Raw genomic sequence first — 17292 nt, forward strand, 5'->3', positions numbered from 1 at the left:
GTTCCTTTTTTATGTACTCCTGACTCACATCCAAAGTAAAACTAGAAAATACCTTCCCCCAAGGATTCAAACAAAAACCACATCCCCACAAGTCTCCTCTCCTGCTTCGTTCTACCCCAGAAAGCTCACCCCTTCGCATTGCATTGGCCAGCAGCTCCAGGACAATAAATCCCCAGTCCATTCTCTGGAGTTCTGTCTTTTACCATCACCGCAAATGCGGCAGATAATAAAGCTCCTAACTACCCCTAAACACCTCCCTTCCTGATTCCTCCTCTAGGACCTCCCGCCCTGGTGCTCCAGGCAGCAGGGAAAAGCTGCTCACCGTTGCTGTTAGAGGCCCTCGCGCTCACGTGAGGAGCCATCGATGTTTCCGGGTCCAGCCCCCAGGCGTTATTTCTTGGCTGGGCTCCTTGGACCTCGTTGGTCTCATTCCCCATCAAAAATCCTCCACCGTTTCCCATTCTCCGCCCGGCAGATCTTCCTTCTGCCAAGCAGGGCACGTTACCAACTGCATCCAGTCACGCCCAGTCACCCCGAACAACACAGCCCCCCATACTCGGGCAGGACAGCCATCCCACCACCGGGGGACACACTCCAGTTCGTGACCATCCACGGCGAGTTCATCTCTACACCCACACCTGTCTTCCAACACCCATATGCAGCTGTCTTCCAACAATCAAGACTCCCTGCAGACGGACCACAGCTGCAGGTGGAAACCTGGTTCCTAGAAGGTTCAGGTTAGGTCGCCATTTTGTATTCTGCACTGAAGTTATTAACCCCATCTCTCCTAGAAAACGGGGCGCACAACCATTACACTGACAAGGCAAAAATGCTCTCCAACAGTGGAAGCCAGACACGCTCCCATGACGTCTAGCCCGTGCCTGACCCGAGCCTCTATTTCCCTCTGGGTCCAGAAAAGACCAGTGGTAGCTCAAGGCACAGGTCATGGAGGGGGGAAGGGAGCCATCTTCCTTTGCCTCAATCGCTGATTGTGGCACTGGTTTTCTGCCCCTCCCAGGTGGGGCTGGGGGTGCCCTCAGAGGGTCCCCAAGTCCTGCAGGACACAGGACGCCTAGCATCCGGGTAGGACCACACAGGGAGTGGCCACAGCACCCCCCTGGGCCCATCCTCTGTGCCTCGTTTTCCTCCTCTCCTTTCCTACCTTTCCCGCGTACGTCCCCAGTGATATCACGTCCCCCTAAACCCACCCCCTCCTGCTCCCAGTGACAGCCCCGTGGCCCTTGTAATGTCTGGCCAGGTGACTGTCCACAATCACAGCCTTCCGAGGGGGCGGCCCCTTCCCCCCCACATAATCCTCCAGAGCGAGGCCAGCTTCACGTTCTCCCAGCACCACCCAGTCACGCCGCGTCCTGGCTGAAAATCCACGGAACCCTAACCACAGCACAGTCGCTCAGGGAGTTTCCTCACTCACGTCCACTCGTGTTCCCCGACCACCCACCCAGAGAAAAAACGGGGCCTGGCCCGCAATATCTGTGCGTTTACTGGAGCACATATGCTCAACAACAGTTCTCTTTCTACACGACCTCCTCCCGCTAAAATCACAATGATTTACATTGATCGTGAAAGATCCTTCCCGAGATCTTCTTACCCTTCCCTGTTTAGACACGCTCCCGTCCTCTCCCGACTGCTGTGCCCTGCAGCACCGCCTCCCCACGGCGAGAACATCCCTCCCCGCGTCTTAACACGTGGACGTGCAGTCGTGGACTCGTCCCTTCGCCGGAGCTCGGCACCCAGACGGGTGTCCAGGACTAGCTTTGTCCCTAAGCAGCCACGCAGCCTTCGCGCTGTCGTTATGTCAACAGAGGACCTGCTCCAGCTCTCGGAGTCGGAGCTGTGGATTCCATCCGCTTCTATCCCAGAATCAAGGGGGCACCTACCATGTCCGTTGTGAACGTGCTTGTGGGTCTTTCCTTTCCTGGGGGTTGACTGGCAGGAAGATGAAGCGTTGTTGGTGGCTGTTTTGACGTCTTCCGTCTCATCGTCTTCCTCCTCCACGTCCTCCTCGTCCTGAGAGCTTCCGAAATAGACCATGCTGTTGGGCAGCGCAGGAGAGCCTGGGGGTGCAAGGAGAGCGCTCGTGAACTCAGGCCTGCGCCCTCGCCCCCTCCAGACGGGGCACGACACCCGGAGACGTTTATTAAGGGACGAGCCTGAATCCTGAGCAGATAAAACAGAGCTGTTCATCTCCACAGCCACTTGCGTTGTTCAGATATGCCCCCCGGAAATAAAACTCCATGTGCGTCCTTTCAGCGGATCTCAAGCAAAATCGCCGCCATAGGGGAATGATGCCATTCACCCAACACAACAAATCAAAAAAATTTCTATCTCCTATGAATCGCTGTGAGGGGATGAAGGGGGAGGGAGTAAAATTAAAAACACCTACTTATAATGTCAAGGAAGAGAGAAAGACTATTCTGGGTTATCCATTTAATGTACTAAACAATGTGAATTTCAACAAATGAACTTAAAAATGAAAGACAAATCAAGCAGTAATAACAGAATACATTTCCCTACATACAGGAAGGTTCTTGAATTCACATGAAGTGAGTGACAGACACAGATTCCCAACAATCATAATATATCTGGAAGCTATCTGGATATTATGGTCAGGTTAACAGCATGTAAAATTATTAAAATAAATTCCTGCACAAGACTGGGTTCCCAAACAAAACAAAAGCCTCCGGAGAGAAACCCCACATGCCTCACCCTCCTTTTGCACCTGAACCTCCTCCTCATGCCCCCAGATGTTTTCATCCCTGAATTTAAGATAAAGCAGGAACAGCAGAAAAGAGGGTTGCTATTCTCAAGAAGCACAATGACAATTTAGAAGAGATCATGCAACTCACGGGGATATTGTTTAGAACCAGCAGCTGCTTAAAATCCAAAGAAAATCTCCCAAATTCATTTCCAGCAACACGACAATCTTTTTTTTTTTTTCCTTTTTAATATTTACTTTTGAGAGAAAAAGAGACAGAGCGCGTGAGCAGAGCAGGGCAGGGACAGAGAGAGGATCTGAAGCAGGCTCTGTGCTGATAGTGGTGGGAAGCATAAACGAAGGCCAATGAAAAATTGCCCCTTACTGCCTGCAGCCTACTGGCAAGTCCTTAAAACTGGCAGAATGGCCTCCCTCTAGCTCGGCTGACTCCGTGATGACACCTTGCTGGGGGCCAAAGACCTTTAGCTTAACACGATCCTAACCTCGAGGAAGATCTGTAAGTCTGCTTCCTCTATCTCAACTGCCTTGAGAGCTACGCTGGCAATCCTGCCCCAAGCTTACGGCACCCGATACGGCCTCTGAAGGGCCTCGTGCCTGAGGTTTTGTTAATTGGTAACGAATGGTGTTTCCCTAGCAACGGCGAGCCCCTCAAGGTCCTGGAAACCTTGCTTCTAAAATTCCTTGGAGTCTTACTCTATCCCTGACCCCCCCCCCAATGTGAGGCTATCTAAGGAGTTACCCACACCACCCCATGCAGCTCTTCCTGCCCAAGGGTCCCTTCCCCATGACTTAATCAAGATCATCTTTCTGTGCCAAAGACGTCTTCGAGAATGCTTTCTTGGCCATCAGTTCCAGACTACCATCACCCCAAAACTTCATCAACAGCACAAAGCCAATGCCGGGCTCAAAGTCATGAATCAACCACAAGATCATGACCTGAGCAGAAGTCAGATGCTCAACCCACTGAGCCACCAAGGTGCCCAACGGTTTTAATCCTCCATGAAGTATTTTGGGAAAGAGTTACTGCCAAGTAGCAGAAGAGAGATTAAGTGTGAAGTTCCTTTCTTCCCTTGCCCACTCTCCCGTGGATGAGCTAACAGTGCAGAGCAGCGACTAAGACGCACGTAACCAATCTGCTCTCCCTCCCAGTGGAGATCTCTCACACCTTCCCTGTCCTGCTTCTGGGCCACATGACCCAACAAGGACGTGGAAGAGCATGGACAGCATCAGGGAGCCGAGCGGCCGCCCCGCAGAAATGAACAGGCCACAGCGACAGCTCTCCAAGCCGCCCTCCTCCTCCTGCAATCAGGACCTTTTGCGCATGTTTAAAACCCCAAAATTACGTGGGCCACAGCGCGGGGTAGAAATGAAACTCCACGGGGATGTACCCGGCAGAGCAGACTTGGCTACAGGCTGACGAAAGCAACTATCCTGTTGTTGCTGCTGCTGTTTTCTCCCCTTTGATCATTTCCAATTAGAAGCAGGTTTTCAACAAAAGGAAGGTTCTCATAGACCAGAAGCTACAAATGAAGAAGAAGAAGAAAGAAGAAGGAAGAAGAAGGAAGAAGAAGGAAGAAGAAGGAAGAAGAAGAAGAAGAAGGAAGAAGAAGGAAGAAGAAAGAAGAAGAAAGAAGAAGAAAGAAGAAGAAAGAAGAAAGAAGAAGAAAGAAGAAGAAAGAAGAAGAAGAAGAAGAAGAAGAAAAAGGAAGAAAAGAAGGAAAACTACCTAGCCATACTTCCCCTGGAATCTATCTATACTTGTTCTAAAGTGGTTTTATAATGCTCTAACTCCTCCTGGCACATAACGTGACATACGGGTAGACCATCTCTTCTAATTCCTTCCAGACTAAAATGCCCAGGTCTGATCTCTTCTAAAGAAGAGCCTCCTGGGCTCGATCTTGGGACGTGTGCACCAGCACTGGGAAGAACAGGAGAGTGGGGAGAGCACACAGCAGCCCGCGGATGCTGCGGCCAGCTGGGGGGACAGCAGGGCAGGGGCGTGCCAGGGGCCGGGGGCAGCAGGTGCCCCTCCAGCCTTCCCCGGTCTCCCCTCAGCAGGAAAGGCAGTGAACTCTGCAACCAAGGTCAATGGGGAGTCATCGCAACAAAAAAGGTGGGGGGACGAAGACGGACAAAAATGGTCAATGTTTCAAACAGGATCAGGTGAAATCCAGGTGCGACATATGAAAAAGAATCAACTTCCACTTAAAAAATCCTCCAGAGATTCTATTGTGTTTCTTTCGGCTGTGTTAGAGGACCTGGAAGGGTAGGAGGGGGGCGGGGAAGAATCCCAAGCAGGCTCCACAATGTCCAAGCAGAACCTGACTCGCAGTTCAAACTCGTGAACCATGAGAGATCATGACCAGAGCTGAAATCAAGAGGCAGACGCCTGACCACCTGAGCCACCCCGACGCCCTTCCGTTAAGGATTTTTTTTTTAATATTTTATTTATTTTTGATACAGAGAGAGACAGAGCATGAGAGGGGGAGGGGCAGAGAGAGAAGGAGACACCGAACCGGAAGCAGGCTCCAGGCTCTGAGCTAGCTGTCAGCACAGAGCCTGACACGGGGCTCGAACCCACGAACGTGAGATCTGACCTGAGCCGAAGCCGGAGGCTCAACCACCTGAGCCACCCAGGCGCCCCCGTTAAGGATTTTTAAAAGCTCATACGTTGAGCTCATACGATAAGCATCATGAATCCACTATCCCATTCCTTATACTCATGATTTTGAGAGAATGGGATGAACATTATGTTCCAAAGAACGAAAACAGAGGAAATGTCTAAAAAGCATGCAAGTTCCGTTAATATCCCCCAACGAAAAGCACGCAGGGTAGCTGCTTCCACAGACGCAGCAAACAAGCACTCGTTTGAACGTGTCTGTTCTTTTTTTTGTAAGTATAATTTTTTTTATTTTTTTAATATAACACAATTTATTTTTTTAACATATGCAATTATTTTCCATCATTTACAATACAGTAGTTACAATGACACTCCAAACAGAAAAGCAAGGTGAAAAATCAAAACACCAACTTCTATTTCATGTAATTAGACTTACACAGAAATTAGAAGGTTAAGTAACAACTAGTTAATCACCTAATTTCGCAGCTATCTGAAGTGGTGATTGTTATATAGCAGCTTATCTATGATACATTCAAGATACATGATACAATCTATTACTTGCCCATAAGCTAAAACTCAGCCTGCTTAATACCTTTCCTTAAATTCCACCTCTATACTACAATATACTTGAGGTCCACGCAAAAAAGTAGCTACCTTTTATGTAGGAAATGGATGATTAAGTCTTTGGTGTCGTAAAAGCAACTTCATTTAAACATAACCACCCCCACCACCAAAAAAAGAAGAGAAAAACAAAAAAAGGAAAGAAAATAATAAGGGAAAAACCCAAGACACACTCCCGAGGGGAAAAAAAACAGCATCTATCTTCTGTCCTTGACGGAATGTATTAAATAAGCAAACACCCCAACAAGCACAAGTACTACAATGTAAAAATATTAAGAAAAAGAAAACCCTCTCACACGCATAAATGAAAGATTGCAGGCAAAGAACTCACATCTTTTCAAGCTTCAATAGTAAATATTCTGCTACTACGTATTAAATACTGCATGGTTTGCCCAAAAACGTGTCTGTTCTAACAGCATCCCAATGAACACCACTGGAACCTCCGAGACATTCTAGAAGAGAGCCAGAGGGACGGGGTGGACTGTCCCTGAGGGGCACTCTCAGACAGAAACTCGGAACACCACCAAGCCCTGAGGAGGGCGGCTCTAAGCCAGGTGTGGACAGCGCCCGTCCGCCCCGCGTTCTGGGGCGTAGGGACAAACACTGATCACCCTCATGCTGCGAGGGGACTGTGGTTCTGGTCAGATGACTGACCCGCTGGTCTGGACCCAAAGATGAAGAAAGCATCAAAGACAAGGCAATGAATGGTTCTCAAACCAGACAAGAAACGGACAGGCCAGGATGATAAAGGGAAGGACGCCTTCTAAGTGGGGGACAAAGGCTCAATACTCAGTAATAATGAACCCCAGGGGGAATGGTGGTCACTTAATGACTCTGAAGCCCTTAGCTTACACCCTCGCCTTGTACCAACTCTCCCCACTGGCAGGTGCCACTCATTACAAACCAGCCATCTCCCCCGGGGTGGGGGCCTGCTGTCTTAGCCTGTGTCCACAAGACCACTGCCAACCCATAACCCGTCTACCAGGAACCACCTCGTGAACCGTTGGCTTCTGCCCCAGAAGGAACAGACCTCCAGAATCATCCTAGGTACCCCTGTAACCTTCTGTCTCGCTAAGTCTGTCGTCCAACAGAAGCAAGCAGAGAACATGACACCCGACAGAATCTGATGCTGTCACCACGTGGCTACTGTATATCCTCAATGACCCTGCTGACACGTCCATCGGCCCAGCCAGCATTCGGATCCGGAGAGAGGAGGGCACAGGCAAAGAGCAAAAGGGGCTGCGATTCTCATAGAGACCAAACCGGTCAAAAAAGCATCCCATGACATCGTTCATGCTCAAGTGAAAATAATCAAGGTGGCAGAGAAACACTGTTACATGCTAATGGCTGGAGCATAGCGGTGTTACAGCTATGAATACTTAACAAGAGTATAAAGCCTGTCAGGAGCCACAACTAGTAAAAGGCATTCACGGAGGGCACATTCATGTCTTCTTAACCTAGATTCAAGCTCTGTTAACTAACTTACCAATCAGTTTAGAGAAAGAGCAATCTCTTAGATGTGCAAAAACAAACAAACAAAAAAACCCCAAACAAACAAAAAACAAAGGGATGAAGGAAAGGAAATTTAAAGCCCTAAAAGCACACAGCAGTCTGGGTTATTTACCACTAGTGGAAATTACATCCCATTCCTCAGTCTCACATGGGTGAACAGGTGTTTTACATAATCATATTGACGCTCAGTCCACAGAAAATTAAATCAGTATTTGAAAATAGAAGAGTACCTATGTTTTCCATCAAACTAGTTTTTCATCAAAAATAGTATGCAACTTATAGATTCTGGTTCATTAGAAATAAGCTTCATTCGGGGCGCCTGGGTGGCTCTGTAGGTTAAGCATCCGACTTCGGCTCAGGTCAGGATCTTGCAATTCATGGGTTCGAGCCCCCATGTGGGGCTCTGTGCTGACATCTCAGAGCCTGGAGCCTGCTGCTTCAGATTCTGTCCTCTCTCTCTACTCCCTACCCTGCTCACATTCTGTCTCTCTCTTTCTCAAATAAACATTAAAAAGAATTTTTTTAATTAAAAAAAAACACCTTTAGATTCATCTCTAGCCAACTTAGGAGAGAAAATTCTTTACTCCAAATGTCAAAGAGGCAGACTTTGTTACAGCGCCCTGTGGGTCCAGGTCCAACACTCTGGGAAACGGGCATTAGGAGGCTGCAAACATGAGTACGAGAGGGCTCGGGGGTCTCACCCCACCAAAGAACTTCGCCAAAGAGATCTTTCCTGCTGTAAGACACCGGCAAAGGCAGGACACAGAAAGAAAGGGGTCTCCCAGGGCGGTGGTCTCAAGTCCAGGGACAAGTGCCATTCATGACGTCAATTGACAACGGACTGAGGCTGACTTACCACACAGAAGTACATCCTGCCTCCCTTACAAACTGTAGTGCTAGAGAGGTCACCGATGAAAGGTGAGGTTTCTAAAAGACTTAACAAATGTGGGAGGGAGGTGGTGGGGAGCAAAGGCGGAGAATTTAAAAAAAAATTTGTTTTAATGTTTTTTCTTTTTATTTTCGAGAGACAGACAGAGACAGCACGAGCAGGGGAGGGTCAGAGAGAGAGGGAGATACAGAATCTGAAGCAGGCTCCAGGCTCTGAGCTGTCAGCACAGAGCCCCACGGGGGGCTTGAACCCATGAACTGTGAGATCATGACCTGAACCGAAGCTGGACGCCTGACTGACTGAGCCACCCAGGCGCCCCAGGAGAATTTTTTCTAATATCCCCTAGATTATAAGTATTGAGCAGATACAGTTTTATACTAAAATCACGGGCAGATTTTCTCCTCTGATTATTCAAGTGCATTAGCAAATGTGGGAAAAAATCTGAACTTGGATCAGATAAGTGGATTCGGGAGTTACAGAAAGCGTGTGCGCTTTGCCAAAGCCGTATTTCATTACTTTTTCAGAATTAGCTGGCAATGTCTCCACAATATTTACTGAAGTGAAAACCAAATGTTTTCATCTGGACAAAAATCAAACTGTGGTATGTTACAACCACAACAGAAATCATTTTAATCCAAAAGCTCGCTTTCTCTAATTTGGGCTGTGGTTTCTGTAAAATTGGATTCTTCTCCATGAATCATAATCATGTACACATAAGCCGTCCTTCCCATTATCTTCTCCCCCCACCCCCACCCGGTTATCTTAACAAGCTAAACATAGCTCGGTTCTATTTTGGGGAGACCCTGCGGGGATGCCCTGCGCGCTGGCAGTTGGCCGGGGAGGCCAATCCGGTAGATCGACCTAATAAATGCGGCTGGCCCCCCGCGCTGGCATTTCCACGACTGCTCATCGGGCCACGCACACAGAATGAAAAGCAGCCGGCCCCTGCTGTCGTTATGCGATTTTAAAACAAAACTTCAGAGTGAACTGGTAGGCGGCGGGCAGGGGGGCGAGCGGGGTGATGATTTACTGATTTCCTGAGTTAGAAGAAAGCTCCCACCGTCAACATGGGCGAGTCACAGAACAACGCGGTTGTGACTAGCTCGGTTCTGCGTACGTCCAAGGCACCATCAAGCCAGACTTCCGTCCCCCCACAGGTAAACACGAAGGATGAGGAACGAGACCTCGCTGAAAGGCAACGTCTCTTGGCCTCTTCCAGCCTTTATCACGTACCAGGGAAGCGTTTAGAAAAGTTCCCAGGTGTCATCCACGGCCCTGTGCCTGAAGATGTTTGCCACTTACAACTACTCCATGCACTATTTAAAATACATTATTTTGTTACTTTTTTTTTTTTTAATGTTCATTTGGAAGAGAGCATTAACAGAAGAGGGGCAGAGAGAGAGAGAGGGAGGGCGGGAGGGAGGGAGACGGAGAATCTGAAGCAGGCTCCATGCTCACGCGATGCAGGGCTCAAACTCACAAACCGCGAGACCACCACTTGAGGTGAAGTCTGACTCTCCATTCGCCGAGCCACCCAGGCACCCTGCTCGGTTTTTGCTTCAAAGCGATCCACGTGTCTTAAAGGATTTATATCTATAAGATCAGCAGACAATTAGTATCACTGGTCCTAAGGAAAAGGTAATTAAAATTACAGTAACATTTTAAAACATTCAGCTCAAGTCATTCCTGGCCCCGACAGGGACAGGCAGCAGGACATGGCGAACAGCCTTGGGGCCAAAGGCCAAATCTGAAGGGAGCCCCTAGTTCCTAAAGGAGTCCCAAGCTGCCTACACCTGATGCCTGTCCTAGGATCGCTCTTCCTTGTAACCCGTGCAGACCCAACTCGCTGAAAAAGTCCCTGCATGGAATCCAACGCTCTAGAATGAAGCGTCAGCTCGGCAGTCACAGGCTCATTGGTTGGGGGGGGTCAGTTCACAGGTCTGCACGGTGAGAATGAGGTGGGTCTCCAGCTAGAACAAGTGTGACAGCCCCAGAGGGAAGAGGTAACATATGCCAACACATCGTAAGGAACTCACACCCAAGTGGATGCTAGGTTAGCATTTGGCTTCAGGGTCAACAAACTCACAACTAGAACATCAGGCTGTCCTGTGACTTTACCTAGGAAAGAGCAAAAGCAGTTTGTTTCCTATCTGCTTTCCTAAACAGGGAAAGCAAGCAGGGGGGTAACAAGAAGCTCTGGGGGTGTAGACGTGTGAAGTGAGGGTTTCCGGAATGGGGAGTTCCATGAGGAATGCCAAGTGAGAGCTGGAAACCTTCAGGCATGTGAAGGTCTTCTAAGAACTGGGAGGAAGTGGTGACCTCCTGACCGCCCGGCCGGGTCTTTCCCAGGACGCTCCTCCGTTAACACCCGTGGGCACCGGCCGAGGCACACGTGTGCAACCAGCCGCGCCTATCTGAACCCACATCTGGGAAATTCCCCAATGTCAGGGCACCTGTCCTACCTGCTAGAGTCCTACCAGGACTTGACCCCTTCCCTCCCACAACTGTCAACTCCGGCCGACCTGCCCGCAGCAACGGGAGAAACCAACGTTTAATTCACAGCAGGAATCCTCCCCCTTACAATCTCTCCCAGGTTGGTTATTTGTACACATGGCTTCAAACGCACACAAATACACGTCCGGTCAAATGCAATTAGGTCTCTCCGGCTCTCCCTCAAACAAACACACAAATCACACCATATGGCAGCTATGATGGGCTCAACGGCACATAACTTCTACTCCTCAAGTTTAGAAGCGCAAACAAGTCGGGACGCAGCTTCATCAACGTCACACAGCCACTGTTCCAACAGCAAAGTCTCTCTCTCTCCATCATGCAAAGCATCCACAAATCCTAACATTGAACACTGACGGGGTCACCTTGCCTGGGGGACATGGCATACTGTGAAAATTAATAAAGGGAAACCTCATTAGAGTCGGGAGGCGAGAAAGGGGAGTGGTACCATCAATGTAAATTACAGGGAGAAGCGTCAATTACGGGCCCCAACAGGGAAGGGGGTACATCCAGTCTCCTGTAAGAAATCCACATCCCCTGTAACTGAGGCCCAAGAAATGGTCACCATGCTACACTTGCTTTCCTCCGATGGTCTTTCTTTCGAAAAAACCCCTTCCCAACATCCTCCTCCATAAAACGTTCCTCTCCCTTGATGGGCTTGCCTACGGTTTGCTGTGGCTTGTATGCCAGATCGGCAATGCCCTGTTATCCCCGAAAAAGCCCATTTTTGCTGTTAAGAGAACAGAGTCATTTTTAAGGCGAATGGCACTGAGGACTCCGGTGGTATCAGAACAACGGCACCTTGGCAGCCAGCAAGGTGCTCAGCTCAGAAAATAGGACTGGCCCTAATTTTACCCCCATCTACCTTCTCTAAATGGATTTCAAAAGGACAGGAAATACTAACGAGATCTCCAGAAATTACAGAGGAGGCCAGAGACGACTGTGAGGAATACCACTGAATCGGTGCCAGCAGCCACTGGCTGGGAAAACGGAGCGCGCTTTATCTTCGGGGAGGGCAAAGCCTGGTCAGAGGCCAGCCGGCCTGGAGCAGGGCCAGTCCTCTGAACAAAATGTCTTGGAATCGTAACAACTGATCAAGGTCACAGAGCAATTAGAAGGGATCCATCCTTCCCCTCCCTCCTCAGTGCTTGAGAATTCCAGGGTTTCATATTTCTTCCTAACTAGCCTGATAAACTACCCTGGCAAAGAAACCGCTTGCTCAGCAGAACTCAGCCATGTAACGCAGGCTTGACTGGAAAACCAAGCATCAGAGGCACGTTTGATTTGGAGAAAAGAGAAGGTAGCTACGGAAACCCTCGAGGCAAGGACACCACCGTCCTGGATCCTGTCCTGGATCCCCATTCTCTCTCAAAAACCTATGATGCAACCCGTCGCCCAAGGAACCATCAAAACAAGCTCTGTACCACGGGGACCATGTGTCTTCCTGCCGGCACCCTACCAACATGCGTGTCCTGGTCAGTAAAGCCGGTGATGGTCTTCACAGGAAACTCCCAGGGGCAGACCACCTGCAATCTGGTCTTTGACGCTGGTCTTGCAGAATGTCCCTTCCTAAATCTCAACTCCTGCCTTACTCTCATCAGGAAATTAAGTAGACTGGGACGGCCACCATGGGCATCTCGGGGCCTGTCTAACCCCCACTGGCTGTAGTTTTTGACTCCACATCAACTGTGTGCCACAGACACCACCTGCCCATTCTACAAATGAACAAACGGCCAGAGACCGCAAATTCGCCAGGGCGGTGGCTGGAGGCCTCAGTAGGCCCCCTCTGGGAAGATGGGGGACAGTGAGGCTTTCCACAGCCTCGAGCCATTTCCCACTGACCCCCCAGGCTCCCCTCCCTAAAAGCCCAGGTACAGTCAATCACCCACCAGCTTCTCGGCCTGCCCAGCACAACACCTCTCACTTCCTCGCTTGGATTTGGGGGCCTCCCACGCACCAAACCCCAACACCAATCCCCGCCTTGGCAGGAGCTGGCCCGTCTCCCTTCCACAGAGCCAGCTCGAGGTGCTTCCTCCGGGGGCAGCCCTTGGCCAGAGAGTCATTGGGGGGTACATGCTCTGTTTATTCTGTGTGTCTATGCTTTCCTGTCTCTAACCTCTGTTTTCTAGGTGTCTAGCATATAAATAGGGTTCAACAGAGGCTTGTGGAATTAATTAGCAACTGAATGACAGCTGATCACTAAAGATTCTCTAAGACTCAGGAAACAAAAGGTAGGCAAGTCCCCAAACAGACAGCACAGCCTCACAATGGCTGACAGAGCACTTTCTCCCCCAGGAATGCTCCCAAGGGAAAAAAAAAAAAAGTCTCTCCAGGAGGCTGGTCTGTGCCGCTCCCCAGGGACACCACCCGGGTCAGGAGAACCTACGGCGTAGGTGTGTGTGTGGTTTATGTTCCAGGAATCCCCTCTGGGAACCCTCCCTCCTCCTTGGCAGTGCCCCATAAAGAGAAAAATGTAAATAAGGGAATCATTTAACCTGCCATGGCTCTCCCGTGTTAAGCTTTTTAATCTGTTAATAATTGTAGTAGTCAGAACAAGGAGAAGACGACCCAACGCATCATGAATAACCAGACTGGGGACAGGAACTAACCGCGATGCTACTGCAGCCCTCGACCCGTACCCCTTCCCCGGGTGTGCCGGTGAAGGACACTAATCATGCCTCTGGCAGGAGACCTGTGGACCCCCTTCGAAGCAGCAATTTAAAGATAAACACACTGCAGGCAAACACTTCAGGCCCCAAGGCATCATTCATTCCCGGTTCCTTTCCTTTTGAAATTCTAGGTCATGATCTTAAATAGAAAAGGACAGGGCCTTGCATAACTTAGCTGAAAGGTCTTTGATTTTTTTTAAACCACTAAGGCACTTTTAACCCTGAATAACTGTTTACGTATATACACGAACCCAAGTAGTATTAAAGCGGAGAGGAGACCTCTAGCCTAAGGTTTTTATTGAAAATGCCTGATGGAGGTATGGGGAGAAGGCAGGTTCTCAGGCTCGCTGGACATCCTAAATACATCATCACTAACGAGGCTTAAAGACCTCCATTCACGGGGCACCCTGGTGGTTCAGGTCATGATCTCCTGGTTTGAGTTGGAGCCCCATGGCTGGCTCGGTGCTGACAGCTCGGAGCCTGGAGCCGCTTCGGAGTCTGTGTCTCCCCCTCTCTCTGCCCCTCCCCTGCTCTCGAGTGCTCTCGAAACTAAACAAACATTAACAAGAACCTCCATTCTCCATCTCGGTATTTACTCCCCTCCATGTCCTAAATTAGCACCGATAACTCTCGCAGGTCATGACGGGACGAGAGAGGCGGAGGACCTGCCGTCCTCCGCAACAAACACCACGTCCAGGTCTTCGGCTGCGGACAGGCGTCACCGGCAGCTGATACCCGACGGCCAGACACACGTCTAAACGTAAACAAGGCATCGGATAAGTGAGGAGACACCCAAGAAATGGAGCCAGAATTTATGGGATATGTTTATGCAGCAAAACCAGACAACACAAATAAAAATCAAATCCATTTCCTTTGGGAGAGAGGTTGGGTTCGCCGGAGGTGGAGACACATGTAACAGACACGCAACACAGAGGCTTAGTCATCATCACAGAGGTGGGGGGACAGGCTGGCTCTGCGAGACCGGAGGAGGGTATTTGGATTTATTTATTTACTTGGATGTATTGTTTTGATTATACTTCCCCATCTTTTTCTGCTGAAATTCCCCAGAGAAACATGAAATACTTTCATGACCAAAACAAGTTTACCGTTGTATTTTTCTTCATTTCAAATATGAAGAAAATTACTGAAGTACCACTAGAGCAGAGAACATCTATTTGACCCTGGTCTACTTCAAAATATGGGTTTTAAGGGGTGCCTGGGTGGCTCAGTCGGTTAAGCATTTAACTTCGTGGGTTCAAGCCCTGCATCAGGCTCTGTGCTGACAACTAGCTCAGAGCCTGGAGCCTGTCTTCAGATTCTGTGTCTCCCTCTCTCTCTGCCCCTCCCCCAGTCGTGTTCTGTCTCTCTCAAAACTAAACATACATGAGAAAAACAAATTAGAAATGAGCCCACACAGAGGAGACAAAGGGAACCGTGTCTGAGGAGAAATGGAATACAGACTCCCAAAGAACCTCCCAACAAACAAGTTACAAGGGCAGAGAAGAGCACTTCACCAAGGAGGGGCCTGGCAGACCCACTTTATCGAGTCCTCACTGTGAAAGGACAGGCTGGACCGTGTGCCACTCGATGCATGAGAAGCGTCACTTCCGTGACATCCCTACCAGACACGCAAGACGTGAACCTGAGGAGGAACCCTAAGACCACCGAACGGAGCACGGCCATTCTACCAAATGACCAGCCTGTAATCTTCAAGAGTCAAGGTCATGAAACACAGGCTAAGGACCAGCTCCAGGGGAAGCAGACATTTAAAGACAATGTCCAACTGGGGCCTCCCCTTCGCTGGGGTGTTTGCAGCCAGCAGAGAGGAGGACCTGGAAAACGGTAACTACGGATCACTGCGCACGTCCGGATTTTAAGAAAATATACACTCGTGTTAAGGAGTGATGGAGCATAAGGTGGAAATTCTCAAATAGTTTAAGAGAAAGTTCTTTCTACTATATTTAAATCTTGCTGTAACTTATTTCAGAAAACACTATTTTTTTTACTATGTTCTTTCCAATAAACTTAGTTCATGCCGTAATCACCTTCCCAAATAAGGCCTTGTACAACCAAACGCATCCTTTATTACGAAATTTTATCCTCAACCTCGCACTCTGTTAATTTAGTCCCATTCACGTACACGGACCACCGTTTTCACCTTTACTCAGTGGATGACCTACAATGTGGAGGTTGGCTGGGGGCACCAACCCTCCACACCGGGGGAATCCACGTAGAACTTAGGACTCCCCCAAACCCTTGTCTACTAATTAACAGCCTACTGCTGACTCAACGACTTTCCCATCACGTAAACAGGCCGTTAGTATGTATCTTGTATGCTGTATGCATTTCCTCTTGTATTCCTACAGGAAAGCAAGCTGGGGAAAAGAATGTTACTAGCAAAATCGGAAGGGAGAGCAAATACACTTACGCTACGGTGCTGTATTTACTGAAAAACAAAAAACAAAAGAACAAAAACACCACCGTGGAGAAGTGGGCCCGTGCTGTTCAAGGGTCAACTGTGCTTGGAAAATACTGGTAGGATTGTTCCCAAAGTCATACAGTAGAAAAGTGTGAAATTCAGTGCATGTGGCTTTTGTGACAGATGTTACAAAACACGACCAAGGAGACCATCTCCACTAAAGACACCAAGAAAAAAATCAAAACAAAAAAAAAACAAAAAATCACAGAACAAAACGCAATGTTGGCAAAGGACGTGTGTGGCCAGATGGTGGGGGGGTTCCAGAAAGGGGGATCACGCAAAGTCAGGTTGTAAAATTAAAGCTAGAAACGACAAAGCAGGAGACGGTGTCGAGAAGCCACGAAAGGTGATTTCAAATAAATAAACAGAGAAAAAGTATGAAGACTCCAGCGCCCTCTCAATGGCACTGGTCACTTCGAACTGACCCCCAGAAGCAGGCTAGGGAACCGGAAGCTGTCTGCCATGCAGACCCCGCCACCATCTGCTCCTCGGGACAGGGTCTCCCGTTTTTGCTGCAAAGAGGTGCCCCTTCCCACCCGATGGGGAACCCAGTCTCACCTCGAAGGCAGAGAAAGGTGAGAAAATCTTCTGTCTTGGGCTTCCGCTTAGAGAGGTCAGAGATCTGAGTGGCTGGTGGGGGCAGCAGCGGCTCCGCGACCTTCACCGGGGTTGTGCTGGGGCTGTTGGGCTGCGACTGCGCAAACTTCCTCTGTGCTTGCAGCCGGGGCCTGGGAGAGCGGGGGAGAGGGACAGCGAGTTAGGCGGCGCTCGGAGGACACTGATCCACGTGCGGCAATGAAGTCAAGACACGAAAGGGGGGAGAAAGACAAGCAAATGCTTCCTAATTAGGGTTCTTATCTCTCACCCTCTCATGAGCCACAGAATCGCTGCAAAGGGCAATAAATTTGGTTAAAAGGCTCACCTTTACACCCGGATATAAAATGGGCACCGTGCGTGCGTGCGTGCGTGTGTGTGCGTGTGTGTGCGCGCGCAAGCACAAGTCCGTGCACAAGCCACATGTGTGCCTGGGCATTTCTAACATCGCGGGTGGCATTTGAGGACACAGGATTAATGGATGGCTTTTGTAGTTTTAAATTAAGCCCAGAGTGAGGACAGAAATGCAAAGCATCTTGCCACATGACGTATTCAGCATCCTATCCTTAAACGTGATACCGTCACACATACACGATTACCTTCATGCTACGCAGCCTGATTTACACCCAGCCCCCCACCACCTACCCCCATCTCATGCCC

The 17292-nt window shown here is 49.3% G+C and overlaps 1 protein-coding gene across 1 annotated transcript in view; it reads right to left on the reverse strand.

Moving 5' to 3' along the window:
* Positions 1-17292, reverse strand: part of JARID2 (jumonji and AT-rich interaction domain containing 2) — a 260643-nt gene that overhangs the window by 47588 nt on the left and 195763 nt on the right. Inside the window, exons 4-5 of the mRNA XM_029943136.1 lie at positions 16597-16766; positions 1899-2075 (exon numbers count right to left, since the gene is read on the reverse strand). Coding sequence (XP_029798996.1) covers positions 1899-2075; positions 16597-16766 — 347 coding nt within the window. The remainder of the gene's footprint in view (positions 1-1898; positions 2076-16596; positions 16767-17292) is intronic.

The sequence above is a fragment of the Suricata suricatta genome, chromosome 7 (genome assembly GCF_006229205.1).
Source record: "Suricata suricatta isolate VVHF042 chromosome 7, meerkat_22Aug2017_6uvM2_HiC, whole genome shotgun sequence".
NCBI lineage: Eukaryota > Metazoa > Chordata > Mammalia > Carnivora > Herpestidae > Suricata > Suricata suricatta.